This window comes from Doryrhamphus excisus, linkage group LG9 (genome assembly GCF_037039965.1).
Source record: "Doryrhamphus excisus strain RoL-2023G ecotype Guam linkage group LG9, RoL_Dexc_Guam_v1.1, whole genome shotgun sequence".
In the NCBI taxonomy this organism is placed as follows: Eukaryota; Metazoa; Chordata; class Actinopteri; order Syngnathiformes; family Syngnathidae; genus Doryrhamphus; species Doryrhamphus excisus.
The window spans coordinates 4,277,351-4,302,513 of record NC_136365.1 but is presented as its reverse complement, the minus strand read 5'-3'; the positions used below and the strand labels follow the sequence as shown (position 1 = coordinate 4,302,513).

Sequence of the window (25,163 nt, the reverse complement as noted above, 5' to 3'; positions counted from 1 at the left end):
CCGACCCACCTTCACAAACCATGATCCGTGCGTGAGTACCTTTCCACCTTTACATCAAGTCAACGTTACATACATTTGTGCAAACTCTCTGGCGAGCCAGAGGCTTTCAAAAAAAAAGCAGATTGAGACAATTGTGTTACTCTCGGGGGGGTCAAGTTAGGCTCTCTTGCATGTGAAGAGACTTATTTGTATTTCAGGCACCCGCAGGCAATCAACTATACCTCAGGCTACCTGGAAGAAAGAATAGCTCTACTTGCTTGGTTACATAACAAGTTTAGCTCCTTCGGGACAGTGCATCGCCTTAAACATAGCAACTCTGGCCCCAATACAGAATCCTTCAAATCTTAAATGAAGCAGTCACCTCAGACTGTAACATCTTCTCCATCATTTGATGACATATTTTAGACCAGTGCCTCTCCAAGGTGTTGGTATGTGTGTGTGTGTACTTGCACTACTGTTTTTATTCCTGCTCAAACGGTGCTGGTGCCAGCAACTCATACAGTGATGTGTACAGATAAATAATTATCAGGTTAACAATAGTATGCATGTGTAGTATAGCATGAAAATCATTTCTGTCCATCTTCATATTATGACATCAATACAGTTATCATATTTTTGAGGGTTTTAAGTAGTCTTGTCTAGTCTTTCTGTACACACTCTGAAGCAACATTTACTGGTGAGTGAAAGTGAGCAGGTCACTCCATTAAGTATGTTCTTGTTTAATTGGATAGCATCAGTAGGGGGCGCTATGCAAAGGGTTGGATTATTTAAATCCAACAGTAGTTTTTGGTGTTGTTGATTTCATTAGCTGATCATACATCCATCCATGCATCCATTTTCTGTAGCGCTTATCTTCACGAGGGTCGCGGGCTTGCTGGAGCCTATTCCAGCTGTCTTCGGAGGAGAGGTGGGGTACAACCTGGACTGGTTGCCAGCCAATCAGTGTGGTGTGAATGGTTGTTTGTCTATATGTGTCCTGTGATTGGCTGGCGACCAGTCCAGGGTGTATCCCACCTCTTGCCCGAAGACAGCTAGGATAGGTTCCAGCACGGCCGTGACCCCCGTGAGGATGAATGTTTGATGGGCAAATTCATTATTGATCCAATTATCTTCTAATCTCATGTTTATATTTCTTTATATTTATTTTTAAAAAATATATTTTACTACAAAAATAAATTGCATTTCTGCCTCAATACTAAAGTTTTCTAATCACATTTTAGAATTATTTTTAGAATTCCCGTCATATCTTATATTATTACACTCAATTATTTTCATTTAATTTATTTGTTTATGCATTCTTTCCTGCAACTATCACTCTCAATCTCTAATGTAGTAGACAGAAATTGGGAAATTAATGAATCAGTTAATCCCGAAGTAGTATGCAATTATACACAAATACATGCTCCAAATATTCTACAGCATTAAATGTCGCCGTTACATCAGAGTACAGTACTTCAGATAGTTTTCAAGGGCTTTATGCAAAGGCCTGTGACCCCGATGGCACGAAAGGCCGCAGCTTTATCGCGCCGTAAGCTTGTTGGGACTGACAACACCCATCGACTTGGGTGTCAGGATGAGGAGAAGCGACACAGGTGAGGCGGGAGAGAGAAACAGGAGGAAAGTTGGACCTCACTTGAATGTTAGAAAGCAGGGAGGGGGAGGAAAGTGGAGATGCAGTGTCTAAAGGGGGAGGAACACTGAGAGAGACAGATAGGGAGGGAGGGAGGAGCACTTGGTGTTCGAAGCCCGACTTGGTCACTTTGGAACTTTATATCTCTGCTCAGGGAGGAAGATCTCACTGAGAATTTACTGTTGGGATCTAACCACCTTTTTCTTTGGGATTGGAATATTCTGTCGTCTTTGGGCCTGCTGGCTGAGGAAGCTACTAGTGAACTGAGGATATCTAGTTGGGTATGATATCTAATATGCATATTTCAGTGCTCTTCTTGTATGCATTTAGTATGATTTTACTCTGATGTGCTTGTATGCTTCTATGAGTGATATTCATTTTAATTCAAAGTGTCATTATTTAGTTTTCGGAAGCTGAAGACTCTAATAGAAGCTGAGTACTTTTAAGTACTTTTATATATTTCACTGCATGTTATTTTTTACTTACCTGTCCAAAAAATTCACAATTGTTTTTTTGTTGCCGTTTGCTTTTTAACCCGGCATGCTGCAGAATCAGTGTGCCGTCCCTGTGGCTTATCTAAGTATATCTTCTCAGGGATTAGAGAGCCCCCTAATGAGCTTTCACTAATGTCAGAGGATGCTAGCAAGTTCTCAGCACAATGTTAAAACCGTTGCACTTAAATACAACACGACTTGGTTCATCTTTGTTTGGAGTTTGCATCTTCCCCGCTCATGTGCGTGTGTGGGTTCAGGCTTCCTTCCATGCATGTTAGGAACTCTAAATTGTCCATAGGTTGTTTGGCAATATGTGCCCTGTGACTGACCCTAACCCCCACTAAACGTCTCACCCATAATCATCTGGGATAGGCTCCAGCTCACCTGTTACTTTCATGAGGACAAGTGGTATAGAAAAGGAATGGATGGACTCATAAAACCAGAACAATAATAAACACTCCCCATTTCATATCAACATGGACAAACCTACTGCTTGTGTAATGTCCGCTGCGCAATTATGATTTATTATAATAATTTATATATGTTTATTTCCTGTATTGTTACCTAGCTGCACGAGAAACTCAATATATAAGATTGTAGTAATTGTTAAAATATTGCAAAATACAATTGCACCATGACAGTAAATTAAAACTCTGCAATATTGTCTTTTATTTAGCACTTGTGTTGGATCTCATTAGATTGTGCAGGTGACCATAATGTGGAACATGGGACAATTCAATATGTTAACAGAACTGTCAGTCACCTTTTTGTATGTATTGTATTGATTTCTTCTGCTTTTAAGTATTAAGTGTGTGTCTTTTTTTTGTTTCTTTTTCAGTGAGTAATATGAGGAAGCCTTTAAATGGGCTAGACCCTGGGATCCGGCTGCAGGGCCTTTAACTAGAGAAGCAACATGCAAACCAATCGGTGAACCAGTGTGGCCTGTCAAACCCCCGCCCTCGTCGCCAACAGCACCAACAACCCATCTTCGGGTGGGGGGGATTGTACTCGTACTTCCGCACCACCTGAGAAGCAAACATGATGGAGTCACTCCTGCCAAGAACGAGTCAAGACGCCATGGCTTCAGCTAGTTTTGCTCCTTTTCTCAGACCTCCTCGCAGTCGCATGAGGCAGCACTACCAAAGCGTGAGGAGAAAACTGCGGCCTGGGAGAATTCTGGGCTTTATCTTCAGCCTAGTGGTGGTCTGCACGGTGTGTTCATGGAGTGCCTTGTCTCTTGTCACCACCACGGTGGCCACTGAGCCTCAATCCAATCGCTCAGGAGAGGCAGCAGTGCCCCAAAGAACTCTCCTGGAGCACCTCAACGACTCAGACCTTGTGGAGGGCACGGTGGGGGCTCAGCAGACAGAAATTACGATGAATCACGGAGACTACCCAACAGACTACTTCAGCGTGGAGGACAGACGTCAGGGCTTTGTAGTGTTACATATGTTTGGAATGCTGTACATGTTCATAGCCTTAGCAATTGTGTGTGATGAGTTCTTCGTCCCAGCGCTGACCGTTATCACCGAGAAGCTGGAGATATCTGACGATGTAGCGGGAGCCACCTTCATGGCAGCAGGCGGCTCCGCTCCAGAGCTTTTCACCTCCGTCATTGGAGTCTTCGTCTCGCACAGTAACGTGGGTATCGGCACCATCGTGGGCTCCGCTGTCTTCAACATCCTGTTTGTGATCGGGATGTGCGCCCTGTTCTCCAAAGAGGTGCTGAACCTCACCTGGTGGCCTCTGTTCAGAGACGTCTCCTTCTACATTGTCGGCTTGCTCATGCTCATCTACTTCTTCCTGGATAATCAAATCACAATGTGGGAAAGTATAGGCCTGCTCATGTGCTACACCACCTACGTGACCTTTATGAAGCTCAATGCCAGAATAGAACTTGTCATCAAGAGACAGCTGGGCAGCAACCAGGTGGACATGATGGAGACGACACCCAAGGTGAGTCCAATCCCGCAGGCACGCATGCATCCATCCATTTGTATGATCCACCATCTAACTGTCAATCTATGCACTCATTCGTCCAATCCACATTCTTCCATGCGTTCCTCCATTCGCCCAAAGATCCATCAGCTTGTCTGTTCATGCAGCATGTGTCTGTTGGTCCAATCGTCTATGCAGCCATTCGCCCATCTTTCCAGCCATCACATTTTCTGTCACTTCATCCATCCATCCATCCAGCCATTCCCTGTGTCCGCATCTTTTCAAGCATCCATCCGTCAATCCGTTTCTTCACCCATCCATCCATGTCTTTCAATACATCCATCCGTTTATTCAGCCCACCTATCTTCCATTCATCCATCTGCCCATCACTACATCAACCTCCTCCATCCATCCATCAATATATCTGTCTATCATCCATAAAACAATCCAACCGTCTGTGACTCCAGAAATGCATCTGTCCGTCCCTCCACTCAACCAATGGTTTGTCTACCCAAGCCTCCATCCTTGCATTCTTCCCGAAAAACATCACCCTTCTGTCAATCAATCAAAAACACAAACAACAACGGGTTATGATCATTGGTAGCATTTATTTCTCCCAACCATAGCAGGTGCCAGTGCTTATCAGACAGGGTGATGATCTCGGAGTAGATAAGGTGTTGACACACAGCTCAAAAAGGGACATAAGATAAGATAAGATAAGATATGCCTTTATTCGTCCCTCAGTGGGGAAATTTGCATTGCACAGCAGCAAGAGTACAGAATCGGTTAAGCAGTACAAAATACACAATATAGAAAAACAAACAATATAAAGAACCCAAGTATTAACAAAATCAACAGTTTTTCCCAGAGTTATATACAATACAGTATGTAGATAATATGAAACGAGATGAGATATATCACCAGTCTATACACGTTCCTCTCTGAAAGGATATAACTTATGTTTGTTCTTTCTGAGACCAGACATGGCCACGTACTGACCAGGAACAGGGCCTCATCTTTAGTTCCTACTTTTAGAACTGTCCTCCAGACTAGTCAGCGTCCTCGCGAGACCGCTGATGTAACAGCAAAAAGACCTGACTTTGTTTCGGTTAATCAGCAAAGACAGTGAGTGGTCTTTAGCCTTAATCCAAACCTGCTTTTGCATTTTAAAATGGAATGTCTCATGTCATATTTCGAAACATCACATGGTGATATTCAGAGAGTTTATAAAGACAAAGATGGCGTTCCATTTTGTAAAGATGTCTTCAACAGACACTGTCAGAGTAAGTTGATATCTGGAATATATACAACAGAAATGGTAAAAAAAAAAATCCCCAGGCATCTCTGGGTCTGCTAAATCCTCAATCTGTGACTCATACTGTCTGTCTTGACCCCATGATAACTCATCCACAATGATAATCACCTACTGTAGCATTCACTCTCCCAATCACTTCATGCTGACCATGCAAATTAAAGTGCGCTATGTAGTGCCGCTGTATGAATAGTGGGGCGGTCTAAAATCACAAAGACAAGAGCATCATTAAATATTATGATTAATTTCAGGTGATGCTTTGAGACAAGATGTGCAGCATCACTCTGGAAGCTCCTCCCTCAGGTGATTAGCTAACAGCCACCAAATTAAGAAACATGACTTGCTTTTTTTTTTGCTTGATCAATTCAATTATCTCCCCAAAGGTCATTTAATGTCATATATTGCTCATTTTAAACCGACCATGTTGATCACGGTCTATCAAAGTTATTCTATGATATTTTCACCCTTCTTGGAATCAGCTGTACTTTTGGCTACGTAACACCCCCCCTCCGCCCCTAAGAAGAGCGTTTCCCGTTTGGTTGCAAGGCACTTGATGTCCAACTGTCCTCATGTAATGGTAGCTGCTAAATAATCCCAAAGGTTAATGCTCTCCAATCCCATTAGAGCCACTAATAATAGTCAGGGGAGAAGAGAGAATCACACCAGATCACAGAGGGGTGCAGAAACAAAGACACCCTCTCCTCAACTCAGGCTTACAACATTCACTTGTGGCTTAATTGGAATGCATTTGAAGTCACAGGGGTTGCAGAATGTAAACATTTTCTTTAGTTTCTGTGTAAAAAAAAAAGGAGAGAGAGATGCTGATGTTTGTTGTTTGATGGCACGGAAGGCAGCAATCCTCTCTGATCCCCTTAACAACTTCTTACCTGCAGTGACGACAGCAAACACATCCCGGCAACGCTCACTCTTATAATATGTCCAACTATTGTAGACATCATTATTAAAATAATTACAACTATACAAGTTCCCATCATATGCAGCTAATTATACTTATACCCATTATTGAGGGTGTCATATACCCTGACTGTTATCTGCTTCAACTCAAGTTCCATCCAAACTGCATACTTCATTTTTTTAATTTAAAATTTTCATCAACTGTATTATTCCTAATGTGCATTATTGAAAATGTTAAACAACATGACAGAATAAGAAAGAATGAGTCGTAAATCCTAGTGCTGGTGCACATGTGGTTGAAGTATTCATAGAAAAAAAAAAAACATGATCAATGTTTGTTGCACATTAAGACTGACTACTCATATGACTGCATGGATAGCAAGTGACCAGTCAAAGGTTGCTGGAGGGACTCATGCAGATCTGAAAATGACAAATGAGCATTCTAAAAGTGGTGACCTCTGCTGAATAATCCTGTCTAAATCCTGCAGCTCGGACAGTCAGCAGTAGACACACACACACAGTGGAAATGTGAGCATCGGAGAAAGGTGGCAATACTGATCATGATGACAATGAAAGGGTTGAAGAAACACAAAGTTAATATAAGACAACAGACAACTCCATTGCATCATATTGAGTGATGTAGCTAAATAAGTTAACCAAAATGATATGCATGTGTACCATTGAAGGTACATTAGCTCTTAAACAGCTGTTGTCTTAGGGGCAATTTCAGGTGTAAACAGCAAAGCGTTTCAGCTTTTCACCCACACTGAAAAGATGCTGTTTGTGGTCTGAAACTGTATATATATATATTTTTTAAAAACGGCTTCCAGAGTGGGACAAATCTGAAAACACTGGCTTGTTGTTTCCGTGGAGACAAGAAGACCACAGCACCGCAATCCAACATAATATCTGAATATTTACAATTTTCCAAATTCCAATTCCTCGTAAGTTTAGACGAGCCATGTAAAGCAAAAGATGACTTCTTGTATAGTTGTGGTTTGTTGTGGTTCCGTCTGCGTGTATGTTTACAGCGCCACATATAGGTGTGCCTTTTGTATGACACCGTTTTCACACGGTCATTTGTTCTCGTCTGGATGCAACTATTGACTAATCTGGCACAGTGTGTACGCACAGCCAAAAAAATAATAAATCCCGGGAAAATGTGTGTGAAGAGGACCATTTTGTGGTGTTTCTATTAATAGCAGATATAAATACAGATATACAGTTATGGTTTTGCACAATGTTACTATATTGGAACAGTAATCTGTCACTTTTACTTAAAATTATCACCAAAATAATACATTTTAACAATTTTACGCTTTTAGCATGTTGGTAGATCATATTTTCTCATTCTGTTGGCATGTTAGTTTGGTTATTATAAGAATGATTGCTTAGAGTTCAGTTGAATGACGTGGATAAATGCTGGATGCAGTTTCAAGTGTGCAATTGCACAAAAACTCATAAAAAGATGGAGCATTAATAATAAATGGCCATTTTTGGAGGTAATGAAGTCATCATTATCAATTACAGAATCTGACAAAAATATCACAAAGGTGAAAAAAATAAACAATTTCAGTAGCCACGTGAAAATGGGAGTTAAGATCATATTAATTGCCAATAATATAAATTTTGAAATTACTGTATATCACGATAGTAGAATTCTATACTTAAAAATGCAGCTAAAAAACATGCAAATGAGTCAACCAATAAGTTTAGTTGAGTGTGCAGTTTCAGTAGATTGCATATAACCCTTTCTAAGGAGCCATGTGAGAATTAAGCAGCAGGAACTAATCTGTCAACTCACAGATCACATGGATGATACATAAGGTTTTCTCTGCATCCTTTCCTCCAATTTATCGCCTTTGTGACCTCTTTAACTGGAAATAATATTTATTTTCTTTAAAAAAAAAACACATTATCTCAGACAATTGATCTCTTTGATGAGATATTTTAAGTGGTTTAAAACAGCAACTGCTCACCAGGTAGTACGATGTACGTATGAGACTGAATAAATGTCATAAATCTGTGTGATGTTTTTACAGAAAACTGAAAACCCACAGCTTGCATTGGTGACCTTGGTTTAGCTACCATGATAGCAGCAGGTGTCTTGTCAGATGCAAGCTAAAGAGATTATCTGCTCAAACGTTTGACGCTTCGATCATGACAGCATGTCTGCACCGATGTGCAAGTCCTTCTATTCCTTGTGCTGAACTTCCTTGTTCATCCTGAATGAGTATTAATTTATTCCATTGTTGCATTCAATTATTTGCCAGTTACTCAGTCCTTAAGGGCCGACTCTGTCACTCTAAAATCTCATCTTGCATCTTGCATCTTGCATTGTTTGGTCTGCGTTTGTTGTAATGCATACAGCACAGTATAAAGCAGAGTGAATATTGAATTTTTTGTTATTAAAGTTTAACATTGTCACTACATAAATTGTCAAAAAGACACTACAGTATTGCAAACTACAGTTTACAGCTTCTCCAGTGGAGACAGAATGAAAAGAAGATCTTCATTTGAAGCTTGTTTTGTGCTTATGCTCATTTTCCACCCTTTGTATTGAGTTGTGGTCTCCTATAGAGCCGCTACACACAATAACCCGCACATAAAACGTTTTAGGTTTTCCAGAATCTGCACCTATTCCAGCTGTGTTTCCTTTGATTTGTGCTTCCTGCCAAAACGATCTATTTAATTTCTTCCACACACGGCCCGCCTCCGGACATGCCCACTCCGCTGTGATTGGTCACACACCTAAAGTGCTTCCTAACTATGAACCATATAAGGAAATCACTCTGTGACATCACAAAGGGGCAGTTTTACCACACCTTTTGAAACCGAGCGTTTTGAGCCATCCCAAACTTCTTCCAGGGCTCACTTCCGAAGTTTGTCGATTTTGAAAACACACATTTGGCCTGCAAGTTTGCAGAATTCATTCATTCATTTTCTACCGCTTATCCTCACATAGGTTGCAGGGGGTGCTGGAGCCTATCCCAGCTGTATTTGCAGAATTTCTTAATTTTTTTTCCTCCAAAAAATGGCAGCTTTTCCCCCCAAAACACATCTCAATCACACTAGGTCGGTAATCATTTATAAATATGTTTAATACAGGGAAAATATTCTGTCATTCATTCATTTTCTACCGCTTATCATTACGAGGGTCGACGGGGAAAATATTTCACTGAAGGTTCTTGTTGTCAAGCGTTGCGTTTTCGCACTTCATTGGTGCTTCAATGCACCATAGTGAAAAAAATCGCTTACACTGTAACATCTGTTCATCGCTCATCTTACATTATCATTCATGAGTGGAGCATACCTATTCATTTTATACTTGAAAAAACCTCTGAGTGGGGGATATCTAATAATTACAACCATTGTTTTTATTGTAAATGCTGATCCAAAATCAGAGGACAACATCAGCTTAAAGCGAGCAGGTTTTGGAGGACCAAAAATAGACATTATTATGGGTGTCTCTATTACGATGCATCTCAAATTTTGCTATTTGCTGGTGGTCCGCAGACCTGCCAACGTGTGTACATTTTTGTGCATGACATGGATTATAATTATGTATTATAAACCTTACATACGTTTCTATGCTTTACTGCTCTCATGCGCTTTGTTGCGTTTTGCCGGTTTCAGTTTCCTTATTGAGCTCGTTGGCAGGGTTCACGCTGTGATATTATGCTATTATGCTCATTTTGGGTGCTGAGTATTGCGTTATGGACTCCTGTAAAGCCGCTACACACGATAACCCGCACAGACAGCTTTCGAGATCTTCCAGATTCTGCACCTCTTTCTGCAGTGTTTCCATGGACTTCCTGCTTCCGACCCAAACAGTCTGTTTTGATTTACTCCTCCCCCAATTCTCCTTTTGGCTCGCCCACTCCGCTGTGATTGGTCACACTTCCAAGCGCTCCCGAGGACTTCCGAATACGTAGGTCCGTGTTAACTAAGTGCAGGCAATCTGCAGTCTGTGTAAGGAAGTCCCGGTCGCGTTGACGTCAACCGAGCGTGCAGAAACCATCCCAAACTTCTTTCCAGGCTCATTTTCAAATGCGCAAACTTCATTATCTGATGCTTTGGCGTCGTTTAACATGGGAATACAACATTTTTTAAAAAAAGGCATTTAAAAGCAAAAAATGTGCGCTAAATGTTCAGCCACCTACATACATATCTGTAACATAACACCTCCAAGAAACATTAATTCTGTGATCTGTCATAGGTTATGTAATGATGCAAACACACTATTATAATGATGTAAATGTGTTTTTAACTATTATCTCATTGGATGTTGTTTTTGACATCATCATTGCTGATTGCAGAAGGATACACAATACACAATTTACACCATAAGTTGTATCCATTTGGTCATCAATATTATGTTGTGTATATTTCTCTTTTGTGAATCATCATATGATGGAATTTTACATCAAAGCTGGCTGACAAAAGATACATTGTAGATAGTATACAGTTAACATTATTTTTTTTGTCTTTTCTCTCTTTCTATTCCTGCTGAAAGGTCAGCACCCCTGCTGATGATGAGAACAAACTGATGGTGAGTGTTGATATTGTGGGTGCAGTGTGTGTTTTGATGTTAATCAAAAATAGCCTATATTTTATTTTTTTGTCTTCATATTTACAGGCCAAACCGAGGTTGCAGAGGGAAGGCAGCTGCGCTTCACTACACAACTCCCTGATGAGAAACAGTATCTTTCAGCTAATGATACACACACTGGACCCTCTAAGCGATGAAGGTTTGTCTGACACTGCATTGCATTGCCAAGTTTGTACAGAATGTAATGGCTCTTTTGCCAATTTCAGGACGATTCAAGGAGAAGGCGTCCATCCTTCACAAAATGGCCAAACAGAGGTGTAAAGAGGATGCTGTTAATGCCAACGGTGTAGGTGAGTTTCTCGTGACGTGAATAAATACGCTAGAAAATAAATTTATTTTTAGTTTACTGTCATTTCTGGTGTATAAACTTGGAACCCTGCTGCTTATGGCCATTTTTTCACTGCGCTGCTTGTGAGTCGGTGAGGAAAGGGTAGCTCTTTCTTCGGAAGGAGCCAATCACGAGTCATTACTCAGTAAAACAGTCTGACTTAAGATGTTTTGAAAAGAACGCTAAAAACATCACACAGCAACTAAACACTCAAAAAGTATATACAAGTATCAATACAAGTTGATAATGTAAAAAAATGTAAAAAAAACCACAACTATTTTAACTTCTTCTTTCATTGGCCAATGGCTGCCATGGTGGCCACCAGCCAGAGCTCATGAGCTCCCTCTGGTGGCCCAAATGAACTGCTCTGGTGGACAAAATGCATTATGCTGCTGTTAAGTTGCTGTGTGATGATTTTAGCGTTCTTTGTAACTGTTATACTGAGTGAAGACCTTGCCGTTGATGAGCTCCTTGTGAGTTTTCTCATACCTTGTGATAAGTATATACAAGTATCAATACAAGTTGAAAATGTAAAAAAAAACAAAACAACTATTTTAACTTCTTCTCCATCATGCACTAGAGCATTTCATCGGCCAATGGCTGCCATGGTGGCCACCAGCCAGAGCTCATGAGCTCCATCTGGTGGCCCAAATGAACTGCTCTGGTGGACAAAATGCATTATGCTGTTGTTAAGTTGCTGTGTGATGATTTTAGCATTCTTTGTAACTGTTATACTGAGTGAAAACCTTGTCATTCATGAGCTCCTTGTGAGTTTTCTCATAGCTGGTGGTTGGCTCCTTTCAAATAAAGAGCCGCCTGCTCCTCATGGACTCGTACACACAACAATATGTCTTTCTGCGATGTGGACACGTACGGTTTATAGTCTGGTGCAGCTTAAACACAGGAAATTATTGTGATTTGAAATGTATATTTAGTATGGCGGGAAAATTATTTAACATTACAAAGGAAAACTACATGTACTACTCAGTCGACACAAGTTTCATTGTCACTTTACTTTTTATTTTTTTACTCTTTCATTCCCTAATGTGTGTCTTTGTGTTCTTTCAAGCTGATAAAAAAATTCCCAACAGTTCAAATGTCGCTGTGGAAGTCACGCCACCCATGAATGGAATTGCAGGAGACGAGGTATGCTGTATACTGAATGACTAAAAGGAACTAAAGGAACTGTTAGAAAAGTGCATTAAATACTGTAAATACACTCAGGGGGGTGAGGAGGAAGAGGAAGATGAAGACCAGCCTCTGAGCCTGGCCTGGCCCGACACCAACAGGAAACGTCTCACGTACCTGGTCATCCTCCCAATTGTCCTTCCTCTCTGGCTCACACTGCCTGACGTCAGAAGAGAGGTGACAAACACGCACATACATGCACTTATCATAAACATATGTTGTACTCTATTGATACTAATATGTACTAATACTAATAACTAATATAATAACTAGATACTAATAATGTGTGTGTGCTTGTGGTTGTTTCAGTCCTCAGAAAAGTTCTTTCCCATCACCTTCCTTGGTTCCATCTCTTGGATCGCTTTCTTCTCCTACTTGATGGTGTGGTGGGCTCATCAGGTACTTGACATGCACACGCACAAACACATACACACTCGTTCTTTTTCCTCTTTATTCTTCCTACTCTATTTTGGGGGACGTATACAGTGTGCATCAGTCAGGGTGTTAAATGTATGACCTCTGCTGCTAATCCCGGTTAATCTGCCTCGATCCACAGCCAGATCATCTGTAACACTGCAAAAGACAGACATGAAGCAAGACATCACACGTGCAAGGTTACTGAGGAAGCACGCTCGTGTTTCTACAAAATACTATGAAATACTCTCTCAGTGCAGATCATGGTGCTAAGTAGACTAAGAGCTAACAGTGGTTGTTGGTTACATTCATTCATTCATTTTCTACCGCTTTTTCCTCACGGGGGTCGTGGTGGGTGCTGGAGCCTATCCCAGCTGTCTTTGGGCGGGAGGCGGGGGAAACACCCGGGACTGGTCGCCAGCCAATCACAGGGCACATATAGACAAACAACCATTCACACTCACATTCATACCTATGAATGTTGCCAATTAACCTAGCATTTTTGGAATGTGGGAGGAAAACCGGAGGGAGGAAACCCACGCATGCACGAGGAGAACATGCAAACTCCACACAGAGATGGCCGAGGGTGGAATTGAACCCTGGTCTCCCAGCTGTGAGGTCTGCGCACTAACTCGACCGCTGTGCCGCCTCAATTATATATAATTATATAAAAATATACAAATGGCCAATCACTGCACATACGAAAGACCAGGGAATAATCTGTTGCTTTTTGGTGAGGATCTGGATAAAGAGGCTAATGATGGAATTTGTTATTACAGTTTGGGTTTTCATACTAGGTATAAATGTGAGTGTGAATGGTTGTTTGTCTATATGTGTCCTGTGATTGGCTGGCCACCAGTCCAGTGTGTACCCGGCCTCTCATAGGCCACTTTGTGTGTCAGTAGGTTTGATGCTAATGAGCTGTACTATGTGAGCTACAGTTCTAATGTTGCAGTTTTGTTTTAGAGACTATAAAACTCACACACAAGCTGCCACACAAGCTTTATTTTAAGATATGTAGCGAAGCCTATTATATTGTGTTACAAAACAGGTTCAATGGACACATATTTCTGTTATAGCATCATTAAAAGTCAAATTAGCTTAATAAAATCAAACTTGATTTGATTCGATGAAGCTTTAATGCAAACGTTCTTCTTGCCACAGGTTGGTGAGACATTCTGGATCACAGAGGAGATCATGGGTTTGACTATCTTAGCTGCCGGTACCTCCATCCCTGACCTCATTACCAGTGTGATCGTAGCCCGAAAAGGCCTCGGTGACATGGCTGTGTCCAGCTCAGTGGGCTCCAACATCTTTGACATCACAGTAGGGTGAGTGGAACGCTTACATGAGATAAGATGAGGGTGCAATGATACAAGATAAAGCCCAGCATCATTGATGCAATTGAACTTCCCTTGCAGTCTGCCCTTCCCGTGGCTCGTCTTCAACATCATCAACGACTTCAAGCCGGTGGAAGTGAGCAGCAACGGCCTGTTCTGCGCCATTGTCCTGCTCTTCCTCATGCTCCTGTTTGTCATCGTCTCCATCGCAGCCTGTAAGTGGAAGATGAGCAAACTGCTGGGCTTCTTCATGTTCCTGCTCTACTTTGTTTTCCTCATCATCAGCGTCTTGCTGGAGGACAAAGTCCTCACCTGTCCCGTCACTATTTGAGAGACAAGCCCCATATGTGACTTCTGTCTATCACACTCACACTCAAATACATCAGCGTCTAGTTATAAACACACACACACACACACACACATGCATTGTCGGAGCTCAGCTAGAAGAAGACTTCATGCATCGAGGCCATCCAGTGGCCTGTTTGGTGGCACTGACGCCATGTTATACTTCCCATCAACCCCCAAACTACACTTAGTGGGTTGAAACCTACTTGAAGAGACTGATGGATCAGTTACCTGAACGAGGATGAAGAAATACAAACTTTTCCTGCTTATGAAAGCAGTAATAAATGATATATGAAAAGAGGACTCCAATGGACATTATGTTTGGTTATAAAACTCTGAAAGTGATCCTCGGCATCGTGGAGAAAAAGAGAAACAAAACAACCTTAGAGGTGTGATGGCTAGATGTTTTAGATTTTAAATGTTTTCATTTCGCGAATGTCATTCAATTTGTTTATTTAGAATCATTTGTGCTGGTACGCTATATTCATCTCATAAATAACAAACCTACGGTACTGCACATACTGTATTGGCTCAAGTACCCAGTATCCCTACCTATATAAAAGTACTGTACAGTATATGTGTGTTTTTCATACAGTATGTTTATGGACACAACATCTTTGTGTTCTGTATGCCTTTAAACACACCATTTCCCATCTGTGTCCTCCTCTGTTGCTGCTGGCTCTTCATCGTTGTTGTTCACATGTGTTCTGTGTGAAATGACTTTTGTTTTTCACTCAGGAGGATGTTTAGGTCAGCTACGCTATTAAAGTGGTTCAATAATATCAAAAGGCAAAAGTTGTGGCAATGCCACTGTCACTAAGCAGAAATGAAGCGGTGAATAAAAAATATACATATGCTTTGTCCTACTGGGAGTTTTTTCCCGGAAAAATCACTTGTCAGGGCTCTCAGGTTCTTCCATACTCAGCCAAGCATACCAACATGGTCCTTGCTTAACCGAATAATTAAAATTCTGAAGGAACTCGTAGGTCGTCAAGACCAAGTCCGAATGAATTCATGAGATTATCCATTCACGGTGTGTCCATACATTGTTTGCCATGTGCTAAAACCTCGTAGATATGCACTTCTGTTGACATCATTTTAATCAGATGATGTTACAAGCAGCAGTACTACACAATGTAGTACTTTTCCACTCGGCAGCCAATGTAACGATCTGTAAAGGTGATGCATGTTCATAAATGTATTTGCAATTGTATTTGGGAGCACAGTATAATCAGAGTTTCAAACACATTTAGAGGTATGGAGGAATGAATAGTGGGCTCTTTCAAATATGAAATAACAGTAGCTTATGTACTGTTAATTAAACATTTTGTCTTTTTATGTCAGACATACAGGATGATTGAATTTCAAGATATAGACTATGTCATGAAAAAATGCAATACATCATAGAATAACACCCTCCTTTGCATTTCTTCACGGTTATGTGCTGCAAATGTAATTTGTAGCAGTGCAACTTTTTTAAACAGCACAAAATGAAGTACAGTAAAGGTGATTTCTGAAAAGATTTCTCGATCTGAGTCACTATTGTTTATTTTTCCCTTATAATAATTTAACTCGACTGACATTGTTGTCCTCATATGTGTTTTATTTTGCTTTTGTGTGTACAAAACTGTCAAAGACTGTATATAACCTCCTACATGTAATCATAGTCAACTCAATGTCTGTTCACAGAAATCTGCTTTAGGCCGCTCATGCAGTAACATTTGATTATCTGAGAGTGAAAGTTGCAGAAACATCAACAAAAGTCCATCTTTGGATGTCATGACAAAAGTTTTTTTTTATTTCCATCCTAAATTATACAATTGTGGAATTGTTTTAATTTATTATTACTTGAAGCATGTATTGCAATGTCAAAACTACTGTATATTGCTTGACTCATTGTGTAAAATGATTAAATAAATAAACGGACAAACAACAGTATAGGAAGAGGATCTTAGCACTATGCTAATGTGAGTATCAGTGACTTTGGTCAAAGCTGTGGCAACATTTCATTTTACATTAAAAAACATAATTATTTTAGATCTGCATGTGTTGACACTGAATCTTTTCATTCTCACAAAAAAAACTCACAAAGTAACTGTTTCACCGCCATAGATTTATTTTACAGTGTGATTGATTGAAGCAAAAGCGGCCATCCCTAAAAGGGAGATATACTCTACCCCTGGTTTGGGGTTACCATGGCATCGCATCCTGTCCTGGCTCCATCATAAATCCATCATAAATACCTCCTACCACGTGAGTGCAAAGTTGGCTGAATGTGAGATTGTGTGCGATACTTTCTGCAAGACCATTTACACTTGAGTAAAAATATACAGTAGTGGTAAAAACCAATATACGTATTTCATTTTAATTTTAGTGTTTTATTTTTTATGAGGGCTTGAGCATCAAAATAGGTACTAGTTTTCTCTCGTTAGAATGCACAGAAAAGGGAAAGAAATATGTGGTCATGAGAATTGCATAAGAATTGTGAATGATGGCCAAAATTTAAAAAAAAAGCACTGTTTTGTCCTAATAATAAAACGTTTCATTTCAATCGTGACTTTATACTATGTACATACTATAAACATACTCGTCTATACAAATTTGTGTCTGTACCAATCCTGTCTATGACCAATACACCCTCCTGCACAGTAGATGGCGGTATGCACTTAACACATTAGTTGCAACCCGCCAGAAACACAGCGAAGAAGTAAACATAATTGTAGTGGTAGGCTATTCATTCCCAATGGAGGAAAAAGACGAGTCTTCATGAGGAGACATCATTTATGCTGAGTATTTTTTTTCGCCTTACAAGCGAAATGGAGCCGTTCGAGTCACCGGGCGTGAGCAGTACGGATGACTCCGCTGTTGAAAAAAGTCCAGAACTTTCCGCTGCGATGCGGGCTAAAATCGAAAGAAACCGACAGCAGGCATTAATGCTCCGACAAGCCCGGATAGCGAGCCGCCCTCTGGCAGCGACACAGGGCGGGACTTCGGCAAAAGTTTGCAGAACCATTGACTCCGGTGCTGGCTTTTTCATTGAGGAGGAGGGTGAAGAGGAAACCCAAAGAACGACTAAGGTTGTACACCAGCCAGGTAAGTGCGTCTTTTTAATCATCCGTTTGTGTGTGTGAATGAAAGTCTACTATTGTGTCCTGTTTATTGGTTGCAGCTCCAGTCATAGAGCCAGACTACCTTGTGTGTGATGACTGTCAAAAACCCTTTATGGACTCCTACCTCAGCAACAGTTTTGACCTGCCTGTGTGTGACAAGTGCAGGTACATACTTTGCTGGGTGATTGTAAACCTCATCATGATCTGATTTTGTCATAAAACTGACCACATTTCTCCATTAGAGACAACGATGAGAAACACAAGTTGATCTCCAGAACGGAGGCCAAGCAGCACTACCTGCTGAAGGACTGTGACATGGACAAGAGAGAACCTCCGCTCAGGTTTATACTGAAGAAAAACCCGCACAATCCACGCTGGGGGGACATGAAGCTCTACTTGAAACTACAGGTAGTGTACTGTGTTTATCTATTGTAGTTCTCACTTCTAATCCGCTACTCTGGTCCAGAACAAAAATACCTGGGGGTTATTTGAGTGCGATTTGGTTAGCAGTCACTCTTGTATTTTTGTCATTGGACCAAATGATGACATAATGATATTAATTTTTGGGGTGGGGGCAACTGGTTGGGTGTCCCCTATTGGTTGGGGGTCTGAAACAGTTGGCTTTTACACTTTCTACACTCGAGTTCACCTTTAGGAACAGTCAGTATTCGCAGTCACACAGCCATAATTACTTTTCAAGTGGCAATGCCTCACAAAGTGCAAAGATACATTTGAAAAACTGTTTTATCGAGTGTGGTTGCTTAAAAAAAAACAAAGAAAAAGCAAAACAGAACAGAGTTAATGCTTTGATGCCTACAGACCTGAGCTCTTGTAAGGTAGTCCCAGCCCTTGTACAGTATGTTGTTGTCATGGATGAAGTCTGCTAATTCAGAGGAATATTTTTCCAAGCATTTTATCCCCACTATAATTTTTCCGAAAGCAGAATATTAACTCATTCGCTATCAAAGACGTATTTATATATGTAAAATATACACTTTTTTTTTATGAAAGATGACTGTAACCTTTAATATTTTATGTCTACAGCCCTAGAACACAACATTCTGTGTGCCTTGAAAAATCTGTCCAAATCATCATAAATGGCTGGTACCGAGAGGGACAGCTTTTAATTGAATGAGTTAAGAGAGGCCTTCCTAGTTTAACCCAATAAACCAAAACTGTCCTTTTTATTTATTATAGAAAATATATCACAGGCACAATATAACAATGAAGTGGACAGCAAATGTCATCAAAGTCTTGTTTGTGTGTTAGGTAGAGAAGCGATGTATGGAGGTGTGGGGTTCGGAGGCAGCCCTGGAGGAAGCCAAGGAGACAAGGGAAGGAAATAGAGAAGTGCAGAAACAAAAACGCTTCAACAAGAAAGTCAAAGGTTAGTTCACTTTTGGAGCCCAAAGCTCAAATCATTGAAATATGAAAAGTCCAGAATTTGTATAGAAGATTTATTGTAACAAAGAGTTGGAATAAAAAGAGGCAGATAATAAATGCACGTAATGAGACACACCTATTCTGCCCAGAAAGCCCGCTATGAAAACACCTCCAACAATGTTTCATGTACATGCTGTGACCATGTAGTTACAGGTACACGCGTGATAACATTCATTCATTTTCTCCCGCTTATCCTCACAAGGGTTGCAGGGGGTGCACCCTGGACTGGTCACCAGCCAATCACAGGGCACATATAGACAACCATTCACACTCACATTCATACCTATGGACAATTTGGAGTCGCCAATTAACCTAGCATGTTTTTGGAATGTGGGAGGAAACCCATGCATGCACTTGTGATAACATGTAATACTTATTTTGGTCATTTTAAGCATTACCGGAACTTCTTTCCTGGGTGCATTGAATTCACCTAGTATTAGTTTTTCTCAAAAAAAAACAAAAAACGGCAGCAGTAATAACATCTCCAATATCATTACCTTTCAGTAGTCGCCTGAGGCATTGTATCCAGTACGCTGCGGGTCAATATGTGGCGTGGCGATGTTAATGTCGCTTTAGCCTGGTTAATATGCAGGTGACATATCTAAATGTGGTGTTGATAGGTTTTGCTGAAGGCTGTGTAGATGGAATAGATGTGTCCCCAAATGTTCTCAGTTGGATTTGGATCAAGGGAACATATGATGGTCCAAAAGCGTGACATTGTTCCGTGGAAGAAGTCCTTTGTCAGGTGGTTATTGTATATATGAACTGCACCGTTGTGCTGCTGAAAAGGCCAGTCATTACCATCTTGGTCATGCTAGTAAGGTTGGAAGACTCAACTTTTTCACTTTTCAATGTCCCATCTTTGGTGCTCTCATGCAAATTCCAAATGGGGAATTTTGTGGTGTTGGAGACGTGGCCAAAGAAGCCGATGCTGTCTGGTTATTGGACTGCGTTTGGCACCAGTAACATTCATTTGGGCCGTGGGTCGGCCAGTGTCTTGATCTGGTCGTCTGGCTCAGGACGGGTGGGGAAAAAGGTGTAGGTCCGGGTCTGAGTGGAAGACCCAAACCATTAACCTCACATCAAGCTGCCAAACCTACAACATCGACATAGAATCAAATATCTTGTAAAATGAAGAATGTTCTTGTCAGAGCTGCGCAGAGCAGTGAGGAGCAGCATGTGGACCAAAGACACCAGCGCTCACCAACATCAGTACGGGCCAGAGGTGGTGGTCGATCCGGAGGAGGATCTGTACAAGAAAACCTGCACTACCTGCGGACATGAACTTACATATGAGAAGATGTAAACTGACATTCCATATTTGATACCTCTCGGAAATAGATGGTTTCCTCAAACTGTTCAGGCCTGAATAAATCCAATGGACAAATTTGGATATTGAAAGCAGTCATGCATGTTTAATACATAACTGCCATCTTTAATTTATATATTTGAGCTCACTAGATTGCTGGAACAATTAGGTGTTCATCTGCAGAACGTCCAACACGGCCCTGATACAAATGGGTTAATCATACGTAGGTGGTCAAGAGTTCATTTGGATACATTTTTAATGTGCTTTAGACATGCTGCAAATGTCCATATGTAATTGGACGATTCGAAAATATGCAATTGTAGTCAGGCGAATGCATTCGGAGATTAATGAAATGGCACACAAGTCAGTTTGGTATGAAATGTTTTACTCTTGCAATCGTTTAAAACTCAAATTTCTTGTGAATCTCTGAGTCATTAAATAAAAAGGCATCTTCGTTGGTGTCAACTTTCAACCCCTCAATCTCATCCTGTGAAGACAAATCAATGGGTCAAGCGTCAATGTGAAAGTTGTAAAAATGTGCGCATAGCAAGTTTGTATAAACATTTGTTTCTTCATTATTATGGTGCTGTTATACAATAGTTGCAACTGCTGAATAAAATTGTCGGTGTTGAAATGCATTACTCTCAACCATCTGAGATTTATGAATCTAATTCTAGTACAGTAATCCACATTTGGCTCCCTAATGATAAATCCAATACAAAATAGTTTAAAAATTAGAATATGCAGCAGTTTTCAGTTTTCCTGAGACCCCCACAGTCTCGCTACATTGCATACCTATGGACAATTTGGATTCACTGATTAACCTAGCATGTTTTGGAATTCCGGAGGAAAACCGGAGTACCTGTAGAAAACATGCAAACTCCACACAGATGGCAGAGGGTGGAATCAAACGCGGGTCTCCTAGCTGTGAGGCCTGCGTGCTAACCACTAGTCTGCCGAGCAGCCCTGTTAGCAAACAGTACGGTATATTACAGCATAAAGTATCCATGGTACCACTTACTTGCATAAAATACTTTTCAATGAGGTTGTGTGCTGCCTGGTACACCATCTCATTTTCATGGTTCTGCAGACCTTCAATGCGATCCATTCCTCCCAGTTCTTCAACCAGCAGGCTTAGTTTCTCGATTTCGCCGAGCTTCTCCGCTGCCTAAAATTGAAACGATCAGTCAGCTTTCATGTCAAGCGCGGCGTGCGACTGCCTCACCATGTAGACGTTGTTGATGGCATCCAATATGACCAGAACAGTTTTGGCATCCTTTACTTGCAGCAGATTGATGATTGCCTCAAGTGCCCCACTATGCACCAACTGGACCACCTGCTCCACAGTGCCCCCGCTGGTAATGTTGGTCACTGCCCACACTGCCTCCCTTTGAGTCTTGAAATCTCCCTTTAGGAAGAACATTTGCTAAATTGCAACTTGTTCATGTCTAGGGTTTACTTTGACATTTGAACATTACTTACATTTCTAAGTAATTCTACCAGAGGGGGGAGCAGGCCACACGTGATTAGCTGCTGGATTTGCTTACACGGCCCCGCTGCGATGTTTGACAATGCCCATGCGGCTTCCTTCTGCACACTGGCCTTTGGGTTCCTCATTAGCTGGGGAAGGACACCAAGAACTCCAGCATCAATGGCCGTCTGCGTCTGCAGGTCTGAGCCACTCACAATGTTTCCAATGGCACGAAGGGCAGGCGTCTGAGGTGGACAGGTTAAAAAAAAAAAAAAAACTGGTGGACAGGTTAAAAAAAAAAAAAAAACTAACAGGTTAAGCAACTATTACTGTAAGAATCAGACAAAGTTGTAGTTACCAGGACGCTCAGCTCCTTCTGGCTCATGAGCTCCACCAGCCGATGGACAATGCCAGTTCTCACTACTATATCAATGCGATCATTGTCACCATCTGTGAGGTAGGAGATTGCCCAGCATGCATCTGACAGGATGTCCTTGTCTCCATGGTGGAGAAACTGGATCAGAGTAGGAAGCACCTGCAGGAGTTGCACTGTAGTTGTGATATAGATCCAAATGAAACATTCCAAGTACAATAAAGTCAGATAACACTGCCGCCCTATGCATCATACAGTCGCTAGAAAACGTGATCCTGCCAGCCAAGTACCTGTTGGACTGCAGACAAGGGTGGAAATGGATTTTTATTTCTGCACAAGTTTGACAATGTCCATGTGAGGTTACGCAGATATCCAACCTGGAAATGACAAGATATGATGTATGGCAGCCTCCAAACTTTTTTGGTGCAATAAAACAAAATCTTACAGGGGTATCCGGAGCGACACGTGCCAGTAAGGCTGGAATGACATTACATTCAATGAGGACGTCTCTATATGCTGGGCCATCACCTGTGCAGATATTAGACAAGATGGAGCCACAGTCAAGTGCTTTATAAGAGACAGCCTTATGAATGTCAATGTAGCCTGCGGTTGTACCCCGCATCTCACCCAAACTCAGCTGGGATAGGCTCCAGCACCCTCATGAGGGTTAAACGGCACAGAATATAGATGGAAATGTAAAAATGCATAATTTCACCTGCAATGTTGCCAAGAGCCCAGACAGCTTGTTCACTGATGTGCAACAATGGCGAGGCCAACAAAGAAATGAAGCTGGGTACAGCACCATGCTCTACCACCTACATATGGACATTAGAGTACATTAGATTTTCCAAGCATTCCGGCATCTTCAAACAATATCTCAGTGAGTCCTAAATGTATGACAAAGCAGTGCTCTTACCTGCTGCGTATGCCAAGATGTTCCAGAGGCGATGTTGGTCAGAGCCCAAGCTGCTTCAAACTGAAGCGCGGGCTCATCATCCATACCCAGGAAGAGCACAAAGCGGGACAGGAGTCCAGTGTCTATGATCTCCTTCAGAGGAGGGTCACGCTCTTGAGAGAGTAGTTTTCTGGATAATAGGAGAGGTATCAAAAGTGATTACTTTTAAACAATCTCTCACCAAATTAAAACTGATCGTAATTTTGGTGGGGGTGCAATTACTTGTGAGCCACACTTTGGACACCCCTGGGCTAGACTATAGTGTCCTCACGACCCACTAAAAAAAACAGGGGTCTCAAACTCAATTTACTTGGGGGCCACTAGAGCTCGGGTCTGGGTGAAACTGGGCCGCATCAGGTTTTCCAAAAAAAAAAAAACTCATTTATTAAAAACAAAAAAATAAAACTCCGCTTTGGTTCCAATTTTCTACAAGAAAAGCTCTGATAAAACATTCCACTGTTCTCAAATATCTTAATTTTTATTTATCTACACAAAATAAGATGAAAATAAACAAATCAAGAATAAAGAAAATCAATCAGTAATAATATAAAACAGCAAATAATAAAACTTAAGAAACCACATATAGTTGGTGGGTAGACAAATTTTCAGATTAAACAAAGCATTATTAGAGCCCTGTAGACATGACAAAACACGACTATAGTCACATTTATACTCTTTATTTACAACATATTGCGCAACTGCAGGGTCTTGAGACGCATGCTAACTCGCAAACTAGAGAGCTAGCGACCTAAACGGTAGCCTTCAAGTTATTTCCTTTAAACTTAAATAGCCAAAAATGTACCACTTCCACACGGATAGGGAGGATAACTTAACAGTTATTTAACCTTTAACATGAACATTAATCAAACGTAATAATTTTTTCTGGGTACATGATACCATACAGCATCCGTATCAAACTTGCGCGGGCCGCACTAACATTAAACTTTCATATCAAGGTGGGGGCCTCAAACTAGTGTCCTGCGGGCCACATTTGGCCCGCGTATTTGAGACCAATAGATTTTCACATTGTGCCCCAGTGGACGGTTCACATAGCAGGGTGAATAAATGTGCCCCCCCAGCTGCTGTTACTAATACAAAAATGTATAAAATAAGAATATAAAAATAAAAATGATATTTCTCACCTAGCAGCCTGGCATCCTCGAGTTTGAGCATCCTTGCACTCAGAGTTGACATCTTTTATAATTTCCTCAATGCTTAAAGTTGGGACCTAGAAAGGACAGCCAGGTTTAGGGGTTACATTAATGTGATGCCATTTAAATGACACTTTAGTGAGTAGTTCAGCTGACTTTGTCGTCGGATATATAAGTTGGCGAGAGGGCCTCCTCGTCCGGCAGAGAGGACAAAGTAATGTGTCGTCTCTTCATGAGGTTCTCATTCTTTTTGGCTTTCCGCAGCTCCACGCACTCAGACACTCTCTTTTCTTGGAGTTTCTGGACAAAAACACAACCAAGCTAGGCACAAGCGAAATAATACGATTATATAATATTATTAGTCGTCAAAAACTCACAGCCGGGTCTTTCCCCTTGTTCTTGTATTTACCGAGGCGCTCCTTGGTGACATCCTTAGTGGGCATGGTAGGTAGAGCAGTTTCGGGAAACGTCCACAATAATCGCAAGTCTGAAGTGAACGTTGTGTGGCAATATTATTAATGACACAGCAGGTGTAAGCAATTAACTCATTAACACGGTGCCTGATCAAAAAAATGGAAAAAAAAAGTTCTCATAAATCACGATTCACCTCAAGAACTAATACACTGACATGTCTTTTTTATGTGTATTTAAAGGAAACGTTATACGTTTGCCAATAAAGAACACAATAGATCCTGAGTGGTCATAGCTCCATTTTAACGATAGATGGCAGCATAACGCAATTTCCACCGTTTTTGTGACGTCATGAATGACTGTGATGGAGTCTCCTCTTCCTCGGTTATCAGGAAAGGATGAAGAAAAGGAGATGTATTTTTTT

At 41.1% G+C, this 25,163-nt stretch overlaps 3 protein-coding genes across 3 annotated transcripts; 2 read left to right on the top strand and 1 right to left on the bottom strand.

Moving 5' to 3' along the window:
* Nucleotides 1-1,719: 1,719 nt before the first annotated feature.
* slc24a2b (solute carrier family 24 member 2b) lies at nucleotides 1,720-16,454 on the top strand. The gene is made up of 10 exons (XM_058088516.2): nucleotides 1,720-1,911; nucleotides 2,963-4,080; nucleotides 10,806-10,841; nucleotides 10,929-11,040; nucleotides 11,108-11,191; nucleotides 12,299-12,375; nucleotides 12,454-12,594; nucleotides 12,727-12,816; nucleotides 13,996-14,162; nucleotides 14,253-16,454. Exons 2-10 carry the CDS (start codon nucleotides 3,163-3,165, stop codon nucleotides 14,500-14,502), a joined length of 1,875 nt encoding a protein of 624 aa, XP_057944499.2. The 5' UTR covers nucleotides 1,720-1,911; nucleotides 2,963-3,162; the 3' UTR covers nucleotides 14,503-16,454.
* A 769-nt stretch (nucleotides 16,455-17,223) lies between these two features.
* xpa (xeroderma pigmentosum, complementation group A) lies at nucleotides 17,224-20,868 on the top strand. The gene is made up of 5 exons (XM_058089620.2): nucleotides 17,224-17,609; nucleotides 17,686-17,791; nucleotides 17,869-18,034; nucleotides 18,896-19,013; nucleotides 20,221-20,868. The coding sequence occupies exons 1-5, from the start codon at nucleotides 17,300-17,302 to the stop codon at nucleotides 20,373-20,375; spliced, it is 855 nt and encodes a 284-aa protein (XP_057945603.2). The 5' UTR covers nucleotides 17,224-17,299; the 3' UTR covers nucleotides 20,376-20,868.
* Nucleotides 20,747-24,868, bottom strand: kpna7 (karyopherin alpha 7 (importin alpha 8)). The gene is made up of 12 exons (XM_058089608.2): nucleotides 24,706-24,868; nucleotides 24,485-24,628; nucleotides 24,320-24,405; nucleotides 23,139-23,307; nucleotides 22,938-23,037; nucleotides 22,668-22,750; nucleotides 22,513-22,599; nucleotides 22,208-22,384; nucleotides 21,861-22,094; nucleotides 21,604-21,786; nucleotides 21,400-21,546; nucleotides 20,747-20,865 (listed from the first exon to the last, which is right to left on the bottom strand). Exons 1-12 carry the CDS (start codon nucleotides 24,769-24,771, stop codon nucleotides 20,779-20,781), a joined length of 1,563 nt encoding a protein of 520 aa, XP_057945591.2. The 5' UTR covers nucleotides 24,772-24,868; the 3' UTR covers nucleotides 20,747-20,778.
* Between the last annotated feature and the right edge of the window lie 295 nt (nucleotides 24,869-25,163).